The sequence below is a fragment of the Puntigrus tetrazona genome, chromosome 6 (assembly GCF_018831695.1).
Source record: "Puntigrus tetrazona isolate hp1 chromosome 6, ASM1883169v1, whole genome shotgun sequence".
Taxonomy (NCBI): domain Eukaryota; kingdom Metazoa; phylum Chordata; class Actinopteri; order Cypriniformes; family Cyprinidae; genus Puntigrus; species Puntigrus tetrazona.
In genome coordinates this window covers 18,453,471-18,472,024 of record NC_056704.1, presented here as the reverse complement: position 1 = coordinate 18,472,024, position 18,554 = coordinate 18,453,471, and the positions used below count along the sequence as shown (strand labels likewise).

Sequence of the window (18,554 nt, the reverse complement as noted above, 5' to 3'; positions counted from 1 at the left end):
GCTAAAGATGTCACTAGCTGGTTTGTATAGAGCATTAGGGTCACTTTAGGGCAGCCAAGCCTCATAATCTCAGTGCAAAGAACTTTATAGACAGGCTTTATAGGGACAGGTTGAAAGGTGTGGGTGTTTTTTTGAGAAGAGATTCTTATATTTATTTGTTTGTTTCCAAGAAAAATAATATCATTTGCAGTTTTTATTGAATTGCCTATCCCTGCTTCAAGCTAGTGGAAATCTGTATATTTAGTATTTTATATTAACAACAAAAGATAATCATTATTATAACTGAATGTTATTTTGATTTACTTGTGTAATTTTTGCAGATTGTCACGTTTTGGGAATTAATTATTTAAATGCTACTTACAGTGGCATGCAAAAGTTTGGGCACCCCTTGCAGAAGAGAAATAAGAGAGATGAGACAACATGCATGTTATTTTTTTGTTTACTACTGTCCCGAATAAGATATTTTGCATTTAAAAAATGTTTACATATAGTTCCAAGACAAAAGAAAAAAAAGCAAAAAATGAAAATAATCCCCCTTTAGAATCTGGGAACCCTTGGTTGTTAATACTGTGTGTGTTAGCCTAGATTATCTACTAGTCCCTTGTTTGTTCTGAACAGTTAAACTGAGCACTGTTCTTCAGAACAATCCTCAATTCAAATATGTAAAAGATGCTGGAAAACTGAAGAATCTGCAGGACATGGAGAATTTTTCTGAAGAACAGTGCTCAGTTTAACTCAAGGGACAAACAAGGGAATCGTGAACAACCGTCACCGTACAACAAAAACAACAACAAAAAAAACGGTCGTAAATCATCAAATAATTGATATAGACCTGGAATAAAATGAGCTGTAAAACACTAACATTCCTAACAACACACATGCTGGTTCCACTTAATGAGGACATCTAGTGAGAGCCGCTTTGTGTTTGATATTTCACACTATTTGTGAGAACATTTGTCATTTCTCTTGAGTTTAGCCAAACTTGTATATGCACACACACATTCTGTCAAGTGATTTTACTGGAAAGTGTTTCAGTTGTGTGTGAGTAAGAAGGTTATTCTACAGGCTATTCTCTCTTTGGGCTGTGGTGACCCTGTCGTAATGAAGAGCTACATTTGTTTCCCTCAAGTCTCAACCCTTGACCTATGAGAAATATTTTGTCTTCTGTTAGCTAGACCTTGTCACTTCCTTCTGTTTATCAAATGCTGTTTCCTTAATGTCTACAGACTACAGCCTGTCAAAAAATAAGAATAATAAATATTTGAAAAGTCACACACCAGTAGAGGTTCGTGCCATAAATCCACAATAATGATGACAGCAGTAATGCATGTCTATGTTTTGTGTAAGACAGGGAGATAGCACAGAATACAGACATGACCAGCTTATCACATGTCTGTGTATAAATAAATATATATATATAGCTCTATAGCAAATGCTGAAAAAATACAATAAAAAAATACTATAAAATGTTTAACAATTAAACATTTTGAAAGATTAAACCCTTCCTATAAAATTGTGGCCTGATTCATGGAACTCATAGCTTTTTTGTGTAAGTTGCACTTAAATCCATTGGTGTGTAAATCTTCCTATTGACTGGAATGCACATAATATATAAATATTAAAGATATTCATGAGTTTCATGAATAAACCCTCTGTTTAGAGAACTTTAAACATACGGTACATTTGTCCCAAAAGTGTTACGTAACAACGCGTTGTGTAAAATGCAGTAGTTAAAAATAAAAAATTACAGGACTTGCCTGCATTTTGAACTAACTATGTGTGCTCTCTGTCCCAACAATCAGTATTAGCTTTACAATCTTATTTGGCTGGTACCCTATAGAGTCTTAAGAGGTAATGTGTGGGCTTGTCCTCAAGTGGACTTTCCATACTAAGAAGTGTCTGTGAGAATGGCCTAGAAGCTACTTGCCCATGATGCCTTACATAATGCATTATATTATTACAGTATTTCAACATGCAAAAGCCTTTTTGCAACCATCCAAGGAAATCTGGCACAGTTTTTTGGTAATAGCACACTATTATCTGTAGGGGTACACAACATGAGAGCTTTCACCGTAACTGAACTGTTTTCAGTGCTGTTAGTTAGGATTTAGTCAGAAGATTTGTAGCAATATCAATAGCGAGTTTGCAAAAAAAGCACATTTTCATAATCAGGGAAAAGTGGATGGAGTGGGGGTGGTGAGACTGACAATTTGTGTAGTGCAAATTAGTTTGCAGGAATTTTGCTTGGGGTATCTAAGGGTACGTGCCTCTGTGTGTGTAGATTGTTGGCAGAATAATCCCTCAGTCTAGATGGTCGAAGTCAATCTTAATTGTGATGGAGACAGCCGGCATCAGAGTGGCAGGATTAATGTTTTGCTTCAAGATTGAATGTCACAATGGTGGGAGGGGGGTAAAAGGGAAAACATGGAGTAGTAAGGAACTCTCTGTAAAAGCTGCAGCTATTTTATATGAAACTAGCTTCTATTGAAAATGTAGTTTCTCTTTGAATGTGAGCCGATTACCATATGTAAATGAAAATACATAAATATGCAATAAAAATACTTAGAAAGGTAAATGAGAAAATAAATGAAAATGGAAAAAAAAAGATTTATTTGTGGATCAGTGTATTAAGAGGATTGTCTGGTTTTTTTAGATCTCTTTTTGACTGTTTTTTGAAGGACATCTATACAAAGGTTACACATAGACTTGCCATGTTTCCAGGTCATGTTACTGAAGCATTCTTCTAGCTGTCTTCAACTGAGGTGCAGGTGTCTGTGTAAATCCGTCATGGTCTGATCCTATTTTTTAACACAGGTGCAGATTATTAAATTTATTACCCAGCTCTACACTTGGCAGAGTCAGAAAAACATGCTCCCTGTTGATAAAGGAAGCTGATGTTTCCCCATGATTGACAGGTGTACCTCCTAAATCTGAGAAATGAAAGTTCCCTGCATGCAAATCGCAATGCAATCAACTGACGATGACTGTACAATCAAGAGTGGGTAACACTTATGCAACCTTATTCAAAGACAGGACTAAACAGATTACATTTAATTTGAACTAATCTTCCAGGTACTCGCAGTGTCTGGTTAATAACTGTTATTGTTGCATAATAAGTGTAAACAACTGTGTGTTTTTCCAGATGCCTACCCTATTTCAGAAGTGGTGTACAAGTGGACTAAAGGCCCTGGTATGTCTGTGGTAGTGGCAGAGGAAGGGTCACGTCTTAACCAATACCATTTGATCGGCCACACTGTCGGTACCGAAGATATCAAAACAAGCAGAGGTAAATAACTTTCTCTGACCTAATCCCGTTCACCGCAATGTCAGTCAGTCAGTCATTTGGTGTAAGATTCAGCTGCTATTCAGCTTTACAGTTAGGACCATGCCCCTAAGGGTTATGCAGTAATGCAGTGCCCATTCTTGCTAATATCTCATATATTTTCCTTCGCAGTTCATCTCGCCTTCTAACCTGTTATATCTAATGCATTATTTCCAGGAACAGGATGTGTTGCATCACACCATTTCAGTTTCATTTTCCTACACCGCGTGACGTCGTTTCTCTTAAATAAAATGATAGCCCTTCTGTGATTATAGCTTTTTCAAATCAAGCTGGATGGCAAATGAGTGATGAGGATTTCAGTACACCTCCCACTCACGGCCAGCTGTCTCTAGGACCAGCGAGAGTACAGGACGAGATGAAGATGAGCGGGAGGGAGGGGAGAAAACAACACTTATCCTGAGCCATTGGGTCTGGAGGGTTAATCCTTGTGCTTCCCCATCAGTTGTGCTTTTACCATGTGACGTCGGTCAGCCACCATTGGCTCAAGCCGGCAAGAGACACATGGGAGACGAGCAAGGGGGAGAAGGGGGCCTAGGTGGCATCTGTCTAATTCGGTTATGTAAAGATGACTGGTAATACACTCATATCATTTCTGCCTCAAGCTTTGTAATCATGTGTGGGGGGTGGGGTTGGGGGCTTCCCCTTGTTCCGTCTTTATGGATGTACATATATGGATAACCGTGCTGAGCTGGCATACACTCATATTCAATAAGACATTATCGTGCTCTGATCATGAGCTGGGCAGATACTATCAACTACGCCGACCACGTCATGTTTTAAACCCTGCTGAGCCATCTTTCTGCCATTGATTTAGACATCAAAGTTTGCCAGCTGTCATCAGGTGGCCAGAAACACTTTTAGAAACTAGCTCTGAGGCCACGGCGTTCCTTTCTGGCAGGACTTTATAACCTGTCTTCCTCCGTCTTCTGATTTTTTGCCCCGTCTGACTTGCAGGACAAAGGTCAGCTGGTCATTACTGCTGCTAATCTGGGGTGGAAACCTCTTTACAAAGTTAAAAATAGATCCACCAGGACTTCATCTCATGAGCGCAGGGTCATTAGCTCAAACCCAGTGGAGAAGAAAAAGAAACAAAGGGGAGAAAAGACCTTCTAGAGTCTGCCAAACAGAGGGTAAAATTATCTCCAGTGGAAATGTCAACATTCAATCACTTGGCCTGCACTGTAAAGACATCCAGATAACCTGTCACCTTTTATTAATAAGAACTCCCATCCAGAAAATAGCACCTGCCCTTCCCAACTGTTTCAAATAGATTTAGAAGCTGACCCCCCACAGGTGCTCATCCGTTCCTGTCGGCGTTCAATGCTGTGTTATTTTTCTTTGAGCGTAAAAAAAAAAAACAGACCACTCACCAGTTGACCAGCATGGCAGCGTTGTTCTCTGCTATGAATGGGAGTTCTCCATAAACACTCCAAAAGCTTAGAAGTAAAATCCACCACAGTCGCATGTTTGTAGCTCTCAGAAGAGTCCCACCCCGCAGGGCGCATCCAAGGTGGAATATATGAAATGGGGCACTGCCAGTTGTGCTTTCTTCCCGGTCATTGAAATAAAAGGGCGAGCCAGACAAAGGGGATGCGATGAGCCCCTCATGATGAGGACATCTTTGCCCCCTGGGCCCTCACTACGTTCAAACTTTTCCTTGACTTCCCAGGCTCAACAGCTTGTTGTCCTCTTCATCTGATCCACTTGATCTGTCGCCTCTGATCTCGACTAGATTTCGCGTTTTCGCTTTGTTTTAACCCCTTTTTTTGTTTCCTCGCTTTCTCTCTGCAAGCCGTGAAAGAGTATATCCTAAACGTGGATGGCCTGGCCTGACAGAATGGATGGAACTATTGAAAGAGCGAGAGACAGAAGAGTTTGTGTGTGTGTGTGTGTGTTTGAGAGAGAGAGAGAGAGAGAGAGAGAAGCCTGCAGGATGCAGATTGTGACAAGGGATTAGTGGGACACAAAAATCCGATTTTGCCAGGAGAAAGCAGCAGTCATCAGTGGATTTTCTATAGTTTATCAGACTGTGTGGCTCAAAAGGATTTTTTTTAAAAGCTTCAAATTCAATCTTCGCTTGGTTAACAGGATATATAATGTTTTTTTCACTCTGTATTCTCTTTTCTATTCCAGTTAATGATTTACCTCACCATGTTCCAGTGCACAGCGTGACAGCTCTTAAATACACCATAAATGTCACTTTTGTTTAGACGATTCAGTCAGTTCCATTGTGATGATTTATGCCATTTATTTTACCTTTAAAATTATTTATGTTGTACTAAAACAAAATCGAATCATCTTTGTGGTCAGACATTACAGTAACTGTCCACTATTTGGTGCTAATGAGACCACAAACTAGGAAGTGAAAGTGTTTCCATTCACTCTGAAAGAACACTGACAGTACTGTTGGAAAATTCTGTAATTACTTCACTTCCCATTTGTTTTGATTTGTCTTACTATTCTTATGTCCCTGTCTTCCTTTGACTTGTTTCTCACCACCTCTCTCTCTCTTTTTCTCATTTTCTCTTTAAACCTCTCAGCTGGTTTGCACTTATCCCCCCAAGAGTTTAATCACTCTCTATCCCTCTCTCTCTTAGTCCCTTTGTTTCTTCTCTTACTTATTTTTCCATCACTGTTTTCTATTCTCATCCTTTCTCTCATTTCATTCTTCTTCTGTTTCATTGTTCCCCCTGCAGGTCAATACACAGTCATGATGGCCCATTTCTACCTGAAGAGGAAGATCGGTTACTTTGTGATTCAGACCTACATGCCTTGCTTCATGACTGTCATTCTCTCCCAAGTCTCATTCTGGCTCAACCGTGAATCTGTCCCTGCCAGGACGGTTTTTGGTTAGTGCTTCCCTTTTTGCCCCCTGGTATTCAAGTCAACACACACTCGCGCACACACACACACACACACACACACACACACACACGTATATGCACACAAACAGATGTTCCATAAAAGAATGTATAAATAGTATAGAAAATAGTATAGAAATTACAAATAATCCAGTGATGTTTTTTTCTTTTAAATTTAACCGTATTGCTTCAATGATTATGCCTAATACACATTTTATTTCAAAAACTATTTTTACCATCTTTCTTTTTTGAGAAATCCAATATTATATGCATAGCATAACTTACTTAACCTTACTTAACTTACTTAAATAGTTAAGAAACTGCTAATGCTAAAAGATTTCTGGTGTTATTACAGATTTATTAAACTGTATGTTTTAGTAATTCACAGTTTTAAATAAAATTGTATAGTATTAATTATTATTACTTTGAATTGTTATTTTATATTCACATTTTTATTTTGACTTTTCATTTTCATTTCATTTTTTCAGACTAATTCTAGTACTGCACATTTCAGTTAGTTGGCAAAGGTACATTTCTAATTCTAAGTATAATTATTTTTTTACATTTTTAGTAAAGCCTAATTTTTGTATATTATTTTATGTCAGCTTATTAAAATAAAGGCTTAAAATGCAAACATCAGCATCAGCCCAATGTAAAAAAATGATGCTGATATTATGAAATGTAAAGGTTACCACTGCATCTGTTTGAAAAGTGAAAAATATATATTTTTTTCAATATTTAGGTACTCTCATAGGCCAAAATAAGTAAAATGTATCAGCATATTGGATGTCGGCAAAATTCCAATATTGTGCATCTCACCCGGAAAACGATTTCAATAGTTTTAGGTAGGATTAACAACACTGTTTAGCATGACTCCATTAGCCCCTACTGGTTTATGCCAGAACTACATCATGCTAATGTTAATAGCATTGTCCAGTTATTACAGATTATGAGAAAAATTATTAAAGAGTATTACAGTTATTAGGAAAAAATCTGCTCATCACCATCAGGTATTAATTCCCTCAGTCCTGTTTTAATGCAATGGAGTTTTTTTTTTTGATTTATATTCCATTTTCACTCACCTAGCATGTATGGTTTCTTATCTGTTGATCCTTTCGTTTTATCACTTAAAGTGATGTTTATCTGCTTACCCCCAGCCCCAGGGCATCCAAGATGTAGCTGACTTTGTTACTTTAGTAGAACAAAAACAATGACTTTAAACTGAAACCGTTGTAGTCTGTCGGTCATATAATGCAAGTCAATGGGCACCAAACGATCCAAAGCTCAAAAAACATACACAGACGAAACCAAATTAAACCCTATGGCTCGTGACGATACACTCAGGTGTTAAGACATGAAACGATTGGTCTGTGCAAAAAAAAAACCCCGAACAGTATTTATATCATTTTTGACCTCTTATACACTACAATCTTTCACAACAGGTTTGAGTTAAAAATCTTCTTTGAATTCTACTGAAGAAACAATGTCACCAACATCTTGGATGTCCTTGGGGTAAGCAGATAAACATCAAATTTTCATTTTTGGGAGAACTATCCCTTTAATGTTTCGCTTTGTACATCGATAATTCTCATCAAAATGGAAATCACAATTGACTGATGCAATCAGAAGGAATGAAGAGCTAATCCACTCGGATGACTGTTTTTGAATTCACACCACCGTTCCTATTCAATTCTGGGGCCTCGCATTGTATCTTGGCAATAATCAGCAAAGCGAGCAGACAGTCCACAAGGAATATGTGCCCACGCAAACAACATCTCTATGACTGGCCAACAAAGGATACATCAAAACGTAATGTTTTCTCACACACATAAATATACAAATATCCATGAACAGAGGCTCAAAGACCCACTCGCTGATATCGCTCATGTGACAGTGTTTTATTTGCATAGCCCAAGGCTGAGAAATCCCAGAGCCGTATGCCTGAGGGACTGTAGTACCATAGCTATTTATGTCTAAAAGTCTCTGTGACCGCTGCCTGGGGCAATCTGCAGATCTCCCTCTGACAGGGACAGCACACCTCCTCTCCTCAGACTCTTATCTAGGACTATTCTCAGACGCTTTGCATAAAGAATTATAATGATACTGTCATTCTAACGGCATGTTAGATATTAAAAAAACTCTTATATCTGAACTCCAGGGCTGCTGTGTTTGACCCTGCTACCTTCTATACAGTTTTTTTTTTTGCTTTGATAGAAAGTAGACTGCATTTCTGGGAATGAAATGATCTTAATGTTAGTATTCCCAGCTGGCATGCTTTGTTTTGGTGTTAAGATGAGTTTATGATTCATGAAGCAATATTTTATTCATGCACAGTATTTTAAATATTAAAAGAATTATGTTGGATGAAAGACAAAATTTCCCTGCTCACTGGTATAGCGGCATTCACAAAATGACTCTGCTGCTACTGAAATATTTTTTGATGGATTACTGTGATTGTTTTCGGCACATTAATCATGTTATATTATAAGCGTTATATGCCTGTATATTTTGCAGAGGAAATGTAACTCTTATATGTTTTAACAAAATGTATTTTGTTAATTAAGCTTGTTAGATTTATGGTGTTTTTCAAAAACACAAACTTTAAGGATGTATACTATAATATCTAATATGTCTAATAACATTTACACTGCCCATCAAAAGTTTTGGTATATTATTTGGAATAATTATATTTTAATGTTTCTGAATTAAGTATCTCACACATTTATTTGATCAAAAAATACAGTGACAACAATATTTTCACATAATATAATTTACTATAAATGCTTAATTTCTATTTTAAAAAGTTATTTACTTCTTTAATGGCAAAGCAGATTTTTTTAGCTTTCATTTTTGCGTGATCCTTCAGAAATCATTGTAATATGCTAATTTGGTGCTCAATTATTATTACTTTTTATTTGTGTTTTTGCTTTGTTTTTGCTGCTTCATATTTTTTGTGGAAACCATTTTTCAGGATTCTTTGATGAATAGAATGTTCAATAGAGTATTTACTCAATTTTTTTTTTTACTTTATAACTAGTGTAGTCAAATGATTAATTGCGATTAATCACTTTTGTATAAAAAAGTTCACGGAATATTTGCGTGTGTACTGCACATATTTATTATGCGTTTATATAAATACACACATGCATGTGTATATTTAAGAATTTTTAATATTAAATTATATTATTATTATGTTTTTATATATGCATAATATACACAACAAACACATATTATGTGAAATAAAAACTTTTAAATTGGATTTGATTAATTGCGATAAATCTTTTGACAGCACAAATTATAACTGCCTTTACTCTGACTTTTGAAAAATTTGTGGAAAAATACAAGTATTCACAATTTTTACTGTATTCTTAGTCAAATAGATGCAGCCTTGGTGAGCACGAGAGACCAGCTTTAGACAGCCCTTATTATTTCATAATATCCTAAATCTATGTGTTTGGTTCTCCTCAGGTGTGACCACAGTGTTGACCATGACCACCCTCAGCATCAGCGCCCGCAATTCTCTTCCCAAAGTAGCATATGCCACTGCAATGGATTGGTTTATCGCTGTTTGCTATGCCTTTGTGTTCTCCGCGCTTATCGAGTTCGCAACAGTCAACTACTTCACCAAACGCAGCTGGGCTTGGGATGGAAAGAAGGCCTTGGAGGCTCAGCAGCCTAAAGTTAGTATGTTTTCACACGTTTGTGCATACAGTATGTGATGTTCAGCTCTTTTAGAAAACCTCAGAAAGAGTCTTTGTTGAGTGCAGTTGCATAACATGACACTTCAGTTCTGTTTGACGCGAAGGTTACAATACATTACGGTTATATAATATGCCTTTTCTAATTGTTTTGAGACACCCGAACAGCTTGAGAGTGCTCAGTCACAACATTTCAAATGGTGACACTAACTCAAATGTCAACTGCTTTATTAGATGAGCTGTATTTGTGTTAGCTGCTGATGGATGTCACATTTTGAAATTCTACAGGATGAATATTTAGCCTTTACCCAGAATGCCCTTCAGACCAGCCACTTCATTGAGATTTCTGAGAGCTGCTTGTTTGATGTGCATGTAAATGCCAGGTTTCTCCTTATGCAAGATCTATTTTCACCCAGGTGGTAATTTTTCATTCGCAGTGGACAAACAGAATTCAAAGAACGGTCAGTGCACATGTCACTGCGCTGAGTTTGTTAGTAAAGGCTCTGCAGTCAGACCTCTGAAGGTCAGATCTGGACCTCCAGCACAGCTTTCTTAAATGTCACCCTTACTTTTTTTATCAAACGGCAACTTACCTCCTCTCCTGCTGAGGAGTCTTTGAAAAACCCTGAGCCCCTAATATGGGGCCCTTTTTTAAGAAAGAGCAGGAAGCGATGTATACAAAATACTGTTCATTATGTACGTACACACACTGCTATTCAAAGGTTTGGGGTCGGTACGTTTTTTTAAATGTTTTTGCTCACCAAGAAAAACACAGTTAAAACAGTAATATTGTGAAAAATGAGTATAATTTAAAATAACTTATTTTATTGGAATATACTTTAAAATGTAATTTATTCCTTCAGTAATTTGTAATTTATAGCCTTCAGTGTCACATGATCTTTTAAAAATTTTAATTCTACATAAAAATTCAGCAACACTTTATTTTACGGATACACCTATTAGTTGCTTATTAGTATGCATATTACTTGAATATTAGCCATTCATTAGTGATAATTGAGCCCATATTAATGTCTTATTCTACATTACTCTACATCCCTAAACTTAACAACCACCTTACTAATTATTAATAAGCTTTTTTAAGAATAAGAATTTACTGAGGGAAAAATGTTACCTATTCTAAAGCCAATTACCAAAAAGACTTACATTTCAGAATTCCTTGATGAGTAAAAGGTTAAAAATACAAATGTGAGTATATGTGTGCATGCGTCTTCAAAAAGTATCATAAAAGTGTTCTGAAATCTTTACAGCAATTACGTTATTCAATGATAAGACATGTAATACAGCACACAGGCGTTTATGGACTATTTTAATGGTGCATTTTCACCCCATTTTATACCCAAAAGCTCTATTCTTTTAAGCAAAGATGAACTGTGGAAAAATGGGGTGGCTAGAAGCAACTCACTACCTTTTGTCCGCCACCCCCACAATCTGGCATGATGACAGATTACCTCTGCCCACCTGAAAGTACTGGAACATAAAAGCAATACAGCAGGATTTCAGAGCTATAACTGCTGCTTATTTTCTTTTCTATCTAAAGTAATCATACTGATTGTTGAGAAATGTCCTTGAATGCAGTATAACTTTTACAGATGAACAAGATGAAAAAGATGCGTAACTGTAATGGACTAAATGATATTTCACTTGGAAAAGCGCCTCAAAGTCACTTGCACATACCATTAAGTGAGTCAAGTTCAATTCGCTCACAGTCTCGACCGCTTCATTATTATACGGTCGCCTTATTAATTAATCTCTTCTGCTGGCCCTGCAGAGGCCATTGTTTAATGTTCAGACTCAGATCTCTGTTAACCATGACTGTATTTCACCTTTAATTAGAAGGTCACGACCTTCAAACTGGTTCATTATCTGGGCTTGCTCTGAGCAGATAGTTGGCAGCTTTGTTCTTACATTGACAACATTGTTTAAAATCTTCTGACTGTAACAATGTCTTCACCTTTCTCACCCACAGAAAAAAGACCCACTGGCACTCTCCAAAAAGCCCAACAATGCCTGTTCGTCTGGAGTTAACTTCACCCCCAACATCACGAAGGATGCTGCTATCTCAACCATCTCCAACAGCACCACTGTCCAGTTGAAAAGCGCTGAGTCCAAACCTGCAATGGACCCCAAAAAGACCTACAACAGCGTCAGCAAAATTGACAAGATGTCCCGGATAGTGTTCCCGGTCCTCTTTGGGACTTTCAACTTGGTCTACTGGGCCACATACCTCAACAGGGAACCGGTTATTAAAGGAGCTGTTTAAAATCCCAGACACCATCACGACATTCCCCGCACAACCTCTTTTTTCTTCTCCACTTCAATATTCAACGACAAGCTGACCCTGCAAAAAAACAATGCCGAGCACTTATTTACTGCACCTCTCACTTCGCTAATCTATAAGAGGAGCGCTCCTGTTGAAGTTTCCTCTTGATATCATAAATTGCATGATAGATTCAAAGCTCTATGGGAATATAATTGCCATATCTGCCTTGACTTCCTACTTTATATTTCCCCGGTTTCCACTGGTTATCGCATTCATCTTTCAATGAATTGAGCGCCACACAACCGTCCATTTCAGTCATGAAGTTTCCAAGGGACGTGAACAAAAATGAACGCATTTGGCATCAACATTTATCACAGTATATAAAAAAGATTTGTGAAAAGAAGTACAGCAAGGCCAAATGCTATGCAAAAAACATTTTCTACTATGTTGCAATGGGTAATTGCTTATAATGAAACCTTTCTTTTATTAATGGACTTGAGGCTTCTCTTTTTTGTTTAATAGCTTTAGCATCAGTGATAAAAGGCAGACAGATGCTATGCTAAGTTTTTAGCCGTGCTAAAAATGTTGCCTTCGGAGGGACTACTTCATACGAGTGCTAGGGAATGTCCCGCAATTACTGATTATTTTCGTTTGTCATTATTTTCTAAGCTTTTTTGAAGTAGCTAAATAGAATTGTGCACCTTAGGCAGCTTTTCACACTTTAGACCAAGATATCCTGCGAGGTGAACAAGGTCGGGTTGCAGCTAAGACTTTTGAATCATTTGTACATAGCTTGTGTATGCTTTGCTTTTAATGTAGATGCGGCTTAACGTCAGTGAGGAAGAGCTGAAAATGATTCTGATACGCTACTCTAATGTGCAGCCAAAGCGACATGAACGATGGTGAAAACGCAGATTGTATTGTGAAATATTGTAGGCTTTGACAGAATGTGGCATATCTTTTACACTCAGTAGTTTTTAACTTGGCTTTTTCATGCTGTTTACGCGAAAGCCGCTTTCTTACTTTTCTCTGTGTTGTAACTTGGTCAGTGGGTTTTGAGGTTGGAACGAGTCAGCAAAAGCCTTAAATGTTGACACCTAGTGATATTTTCTTTGCGCTACCATGTAGACTAATGTGAAATGATCAGGTAAAAAGGTCTGAAAACAAAATGAGAGAAACATTTACATTGAATAATTCATACATTTTTCTGATTCTAAAAGAGAGAGAAAGAAGGTCAGGTGCAGAGCAGAAAGGAGCAACCTGCTGTTGTCAAGCATGTTAAAATGGATCTTGTTGAAACTGAAATGTCACACCATATTGCCATCTCTGGCCTTCAACCGAAACGCATGGCTGCTTATTTGGGGAATGAAATGGAGGAGCGAACAATGACCTTGTTAGTGAGAAAGTGTGACTCGGAAAGATTTGGGTTTTATCCTGTAATCATTCTATTCTGAACTTGTTACATGAAAGTGAGAAGGCACAAAGAAGTAAGTGACCCCACGGGTGATGTGTAGCTCATTAAGAGGCCAACTATGAGAGCCATTAAGCTCCTCTGTACGCCACTCAGGCCTATAGGAAAATGAATCATTAAAAGTATTCAAGTGAGTCAGTAATGTGCCCTTTTACAACAATGGATGTTTCCAGAAATGTACAGATGTTCCTCAAAGCATACATGTCTGAAGCAATAAATTCTGCCTGATATGTTTCTTGACCAACTTCTGTGATTGCTTCTGTTTGAATTTCTCAAAATATGCCACCCTGGACCAACACTTGTGACTGGTTTTGTGGTCCAGGTTCACATATGTCTCTTACTTTCACATCTTTACAACTAAACTGACCTAGAATGTTATAGCCAGGAATGATGATCAACAAAAAAGAAAAAAAAATTACATAAAAAATAGTATATAAGTTGGCTTGCTTTGGTTAATGCTGGACCATGTGCCACGGGATTGCAGGGGTTTTATATTTATTGGGTTCATGGCTGCTCTTCACAGGCTCATGGCTATAAGACATGCACATGAAGCTTAGTATGATATTGTCCTAATGGAATGGCTGCTGCAGAAGCCACTGTAACTGTGGAAGAAGGATTCTTCCTGGGATTACTCCTGGGATTATACAAAACACACACGCATGCACACATCAAGACCAGAGTTCCTGGAGCAGGGAGGATACGGAATCCTTCCTCTGGTCCTGTGTGCCAGCAACATCTGGCCCACATCTGTTTGCGAAGGATTTAGCTTCACTTAAGTTGCTTTTCCTACCAGTGCTCCTATACATGGTATTGAATTAAACTAGCACCAGTGGCATCAAGTGTTTGCATTTCTGCATTATGTGCGTTATTATATGCTAGCATATTGCTGGAAACTTGCGGCTGTGTTTAGTTCATGGCATAGAATATACAAATTAGATATTGAAGTATTTGCATATATGTTATTAGGTATGCTTTATGAATGTTAAAGTATATTGTTATTTTGTTTTAGAGTCACACTGACATTTATTTGACATGTCATGCTCTTGTCGTGGGTTTAAAGAAAGCCTTTACTTCATTTTTATACATGTAAGGCAAGTGTAAACCACTCCAATATACTAAACTCATCTCTCACACAATAATACACAGCATGCCAATGGACCTTAAACCTTTAATCCCATGAGTGGTGGAGTGAGAGCTTGGAATCCTATTCCTGGTGCCGGACCGGAATTCCACTAGTGTACAGTTGAGAAGCTGTCGCTCAGATATGTCATTACAGATTTACGTCTGTATCATAAAAGACTCCCAAGTTGTTTTCATTGTATTATTGAGAAAAGCCATAGATTGCATCTTCTAAGGGTGAAAATGCATTTTCGTATTTTGGTTATGTCACTATTTTGATGTAAAATATTGTGCAAAGATGGAGCTAACCATTTAAAGCGATAGCGGCGTGCTTGTTGACAGATAACCCGTTGATCATTCGCAATTTAGGCATAGAGATGTCGAAATTGACAACGCTTTAAAAGCATAGTATTCAAAACACTTGTACATCGTAATAATTGTATCATTATTATTCAGAATGTCTTTGTTTTCATCCGCTCTTTTTATTTTTTTTTACTTGATTCTATTCATTTTCCTTTGTGTGTGTGTTTCAACTTGATTTGCTTAAATTCAAAGTGGTCTTAAAAGAGCATTTTTTTCTCTGAAGGGTTTGGCACCACTTTGTACATCAAAAGTTGTTTTTAATTTTAGTGAGTTCAAATATTTGACAGCTGCTGACAGTTTCCTTGTCACATCTTTTACTCCGTGGTTAGCCAAGCTCCTTTTTTTTATTCTTCAATTGTGTTTGGTTCAGTATACTATGGTTTAATCTCTGCCGCACTTCCTATCTGCATTTCTGTAATCAGCCACAAGAGGATAGTCTATCATGCTTCTGAACAGGCTGAGTTCATGCTCTCACTAACCCAAAAAAGGGAGACACCATATCGTCATAATAACTTGGAAACAAAGCAAAGTGGGTCGACATGTAGGTTTATGTGTTATTAAAACTGAAGTGTGTCATTGTTAACATACTTTATCCTATGTTCGTAGATAAGGAAGTAAGGACTTTTCCTAAAAATGTAGCCACTGATGCAGTGTGTGGTTACCGAGCGTTCGCTCCCGACAAAGCACGTCGAAGATTCACCCAATAGCGTGCGGTTGGGGCGGGACTATCTGTTTGTCTGACCAATGGCAGACGAGGGAGTGCACAGGGAAAAATGTTTGAAACAATGGCCATTTTCTAAATTACACTGAATGATACTAAAATGATCGAAACACTCATTAGAACTAGTTATTTATTTATTTTATTATTCTGTTTTTTTTTTTTAAATCTAAATTTCGCCAAATAACTACTACTCAAAATATATTCAAAACTAGACTTGCCTTTGGCGTGTTTAGAGTAGCACAGATACTGAACCTTCTAGAGAGAAGTCAGAGGAAGAAATCTCAGAGAGAAAGGGGCTTGTGTTTTTTTTTTTTTTTCCAAAGTGCGTGGGCGACTGGGAGCTGCCTGTGGTGATAAATGTCGGCGCTGTCTCTCAAATATTATACTGCATATGTGTGCACCTGCTCACATACAGACACAACAATGCGAGGACAACGTATGGATAGACGTTTCTCTAGCTTTAAATGTTAAATTAGCAGCGGGAGTTATATATATATATCCGTCTCAGGTACTAAAACAAAGAAGTAAAGAATGACGAATGCCATTTCACCGGCAATCATACGGCAAACGGCAAAGTAACTTACAGAAGAAAAAAATGCATTTGCCTCTATATTTAGGCTATGCCAGAAACATCACAGCGCGATGCACTGCATAATACCCTGTAGTAATTTATTCGACTCCAAATTGGTTGATGACATTTTCTTCACCCTCAATCTTGCTCTATTATCGGGTTAATCGCGCTGCGATCGATGCACGTGCAAAGTAATTACGGCAATTACGCGCCAATTTCCATTTCGAACGCAGTCCGCGCGGTAATTTACCTAGCTGATAGCGATACTGTAAACAGCCGCTTTTTAACGTCTCTCCTCGAAGCGTTCTGACGCCGTACCCGAAGAGGACCTCAAGTTCCGCCGAAGCGTCTGGGAAGGCAGACTTTGTTTTTTTTATGACGTAATTTGCAGAAACTAGCGGATGCGTTAGGGGTTTGAAGGTGTCCACTTTGGAAGTTTGCGCTCTGCCTCTGCGTGAACGTCAGTATGTGTATCTGGTGGTGCAATCGAAAGCAGCGCAACTTCAAGGAGCAGGAGGGGCTCTTCTATTATTTGATCCCCTTAATTGCCAATGTAAGTGAACTTTAAGCACCGGACACTAGCCGAGGAGGTCTTACCGTTCCCGTTGGACTATAACCTCGAATACTACTCGCATCTGTTTTAACTGAGCCTGGAAGAAAAGGCTGCAGCTGTGTCACTTTTTTTTCCTTCTTAGAAGAGTCTCCGTGCAGTGTGCCACATTCAACACGGAGTCAATCTCACCTAAAACATGTCCACCAAATTGTTCTTCTACTTCTTACTTCTGTCAGTGTTTCGCGCGTGGTAAGTGACTTTGCTAGCCTCTTTGTCTCGGCATCAGTTAATTGTTCATAAGGCTAATTGTGTTTGCAGTGTTCTTATGCACAGTCTAGCTTGATGCCACATACTATATCACCAATCTGGCAAGGATTATGTATTGCACGCACTGACCGCCTAACTTTAAGAATAGCTGTGCTATTTAAGAAGTTCAAAGGACTTTATGTACCTTATTTCAATCTTTGCATTGGTAGTTGTTGTTTTTTTTTTTTTATCGCAGCGCAGTCGTATAAGACTTAGATCTGTATTGTATCTTCAGCACGCAATCTGTGTAGGTGTCATCTGCGAGATTGTCTGGGTTTTACAAATCGCGCCATTGAATTGATCTTAACTAACGTCGTAGTCTATGTTATTTCACGGTGGAGATAACGCCACGCGCGCGTCGTTACAGGAGCTGTCAGTTCCGAAGGCGCTGAACTAAGTGTGCCCGAAAGTTTGCCTTCCTAGCCAGAAATCAGGGTGGAAATACTGGAAAACGTGAAAACGACGCTATTTTGTGTCGAGCTGCTTAAAGTTGTTTTACATTCAATTATAGAAGATAAATGTGCTCTGGGAAGAATTTCAACTTGTAACGAATGATCTGCGAGAGATGTGCATCATTCTTTGCATTCATTCGTTCATTCGTTCATTCGTTCACACACACACGCACGCAATATGTGAACATGTCTTGGTGAACAGACAAGGCTAATGGATTAGATGCAAATCTGTCCTTGTTGATGGAAGAGAGAGCCACTCATTAGTACATCCTTACTCAAACGTCATGTTAACGTTACATATATTTTTATTATTTTTTTATTTATTGTTATTTATTAATGATATATAATAATTCATTTATTATCTGTAGAGGTCAAACTGCTATTATTTTAATATTTAAGTGTCAGATAACTGATGTTTAGAACTGATCATTATTTTTGATTCTACATCTATATCTTATTCCATCTTTTTATTTATCTCTACTAAGAAAATGGTAACTTAGTATAATCTTTATATGCATTATGATTTTTATAGCAATACAAATTACTATAAGAATTATCGGCCCATCTATGTATGCATGTATGTATTTATTTATTTTTGCAGGATTGTTTCTTTCCATGTTAAATGCCTTTATAATGAAGAATGTATTGTCTCTCTGTTAAAATTAATTACTTAAGCTCGTCAAAGTAGGCCTACAGGAAGTTATACCTTGTAAATGCATGTGTCTCAAGTGGGATGGATGTAGCGTACAATGGTTTTGCAGTAATCAAAATATTATACTAAATATCTATACTAAAATATCTACTAAAATGTGGGG

General features: G+C 37.7%; 2 protein-coding genes across 5 annotated transcripts in view; both read left to right on the top strand.

The window, feature by feature from the left end:
* Positions 1 to 13,898, top strand: part of gabra5 (gamma-aminobutyric acid type A receptor subunit alpha5) — a 30,748-nt gene extending 16,850 nt beyond the window's left edge. For all 3 annotated transcript variants that reach the window (XM_043242319.1, XM_043242320.1, XM_043242318.1), the window contains exons 8-11: positions 3,143 to 3,286; positions 6,040 to 6,192; positions 9,673 to 9,884; positions 11,890 to 13,898. In XM_043242319.1, coding sequence (XP_043098254.1) covers positions 3,143 to 3,286; positions 6,040 to 6,192; positions 9,673 to 9,884; positions 11,890 to 12,183 — 803 coding nt within the window. In that variant the 3' untranslated portion in view covers positions 12,184 to 13,898. The remainder of the gene's footprint in view (positions 1 to 3,142; positions 3,287 to 6,039; positions 6,193 to 9,672; positions 9,885 to 11,889) is intronic.
* A 2,339-nt stretch (positions 13,899 to 16,237) lies between these two features.
* The window catches only part of LOC122346396 (gamma-aminobutyric acid receptor subunit gamma-3), a 91,950-nt gene continuing 89,633 nt past the window's right edge, over positions 16,238 to 18,554 (top strand). Inside the window, exons 1-2 of one of the 2 annotated variants that reach the window (XM_043240994.1) lie at positions 16,238 to 16,981; positions 17,124 to 17,230. In XM_043240994.1, the coding sequence (XP_043096929.1) occupies positions 17,178 to 17,230 (53 nt within the window). In that variant the 5' untranslated portion in view covers positions 16,238 to 16,981; positions 17,124 to 17,177. Of the gene's footprint in view, positions 17,231 to 18,554 lie in introns of both variants that reach the window. The other variant, XM_043240993.1, reaches the window with a different exon arrangement.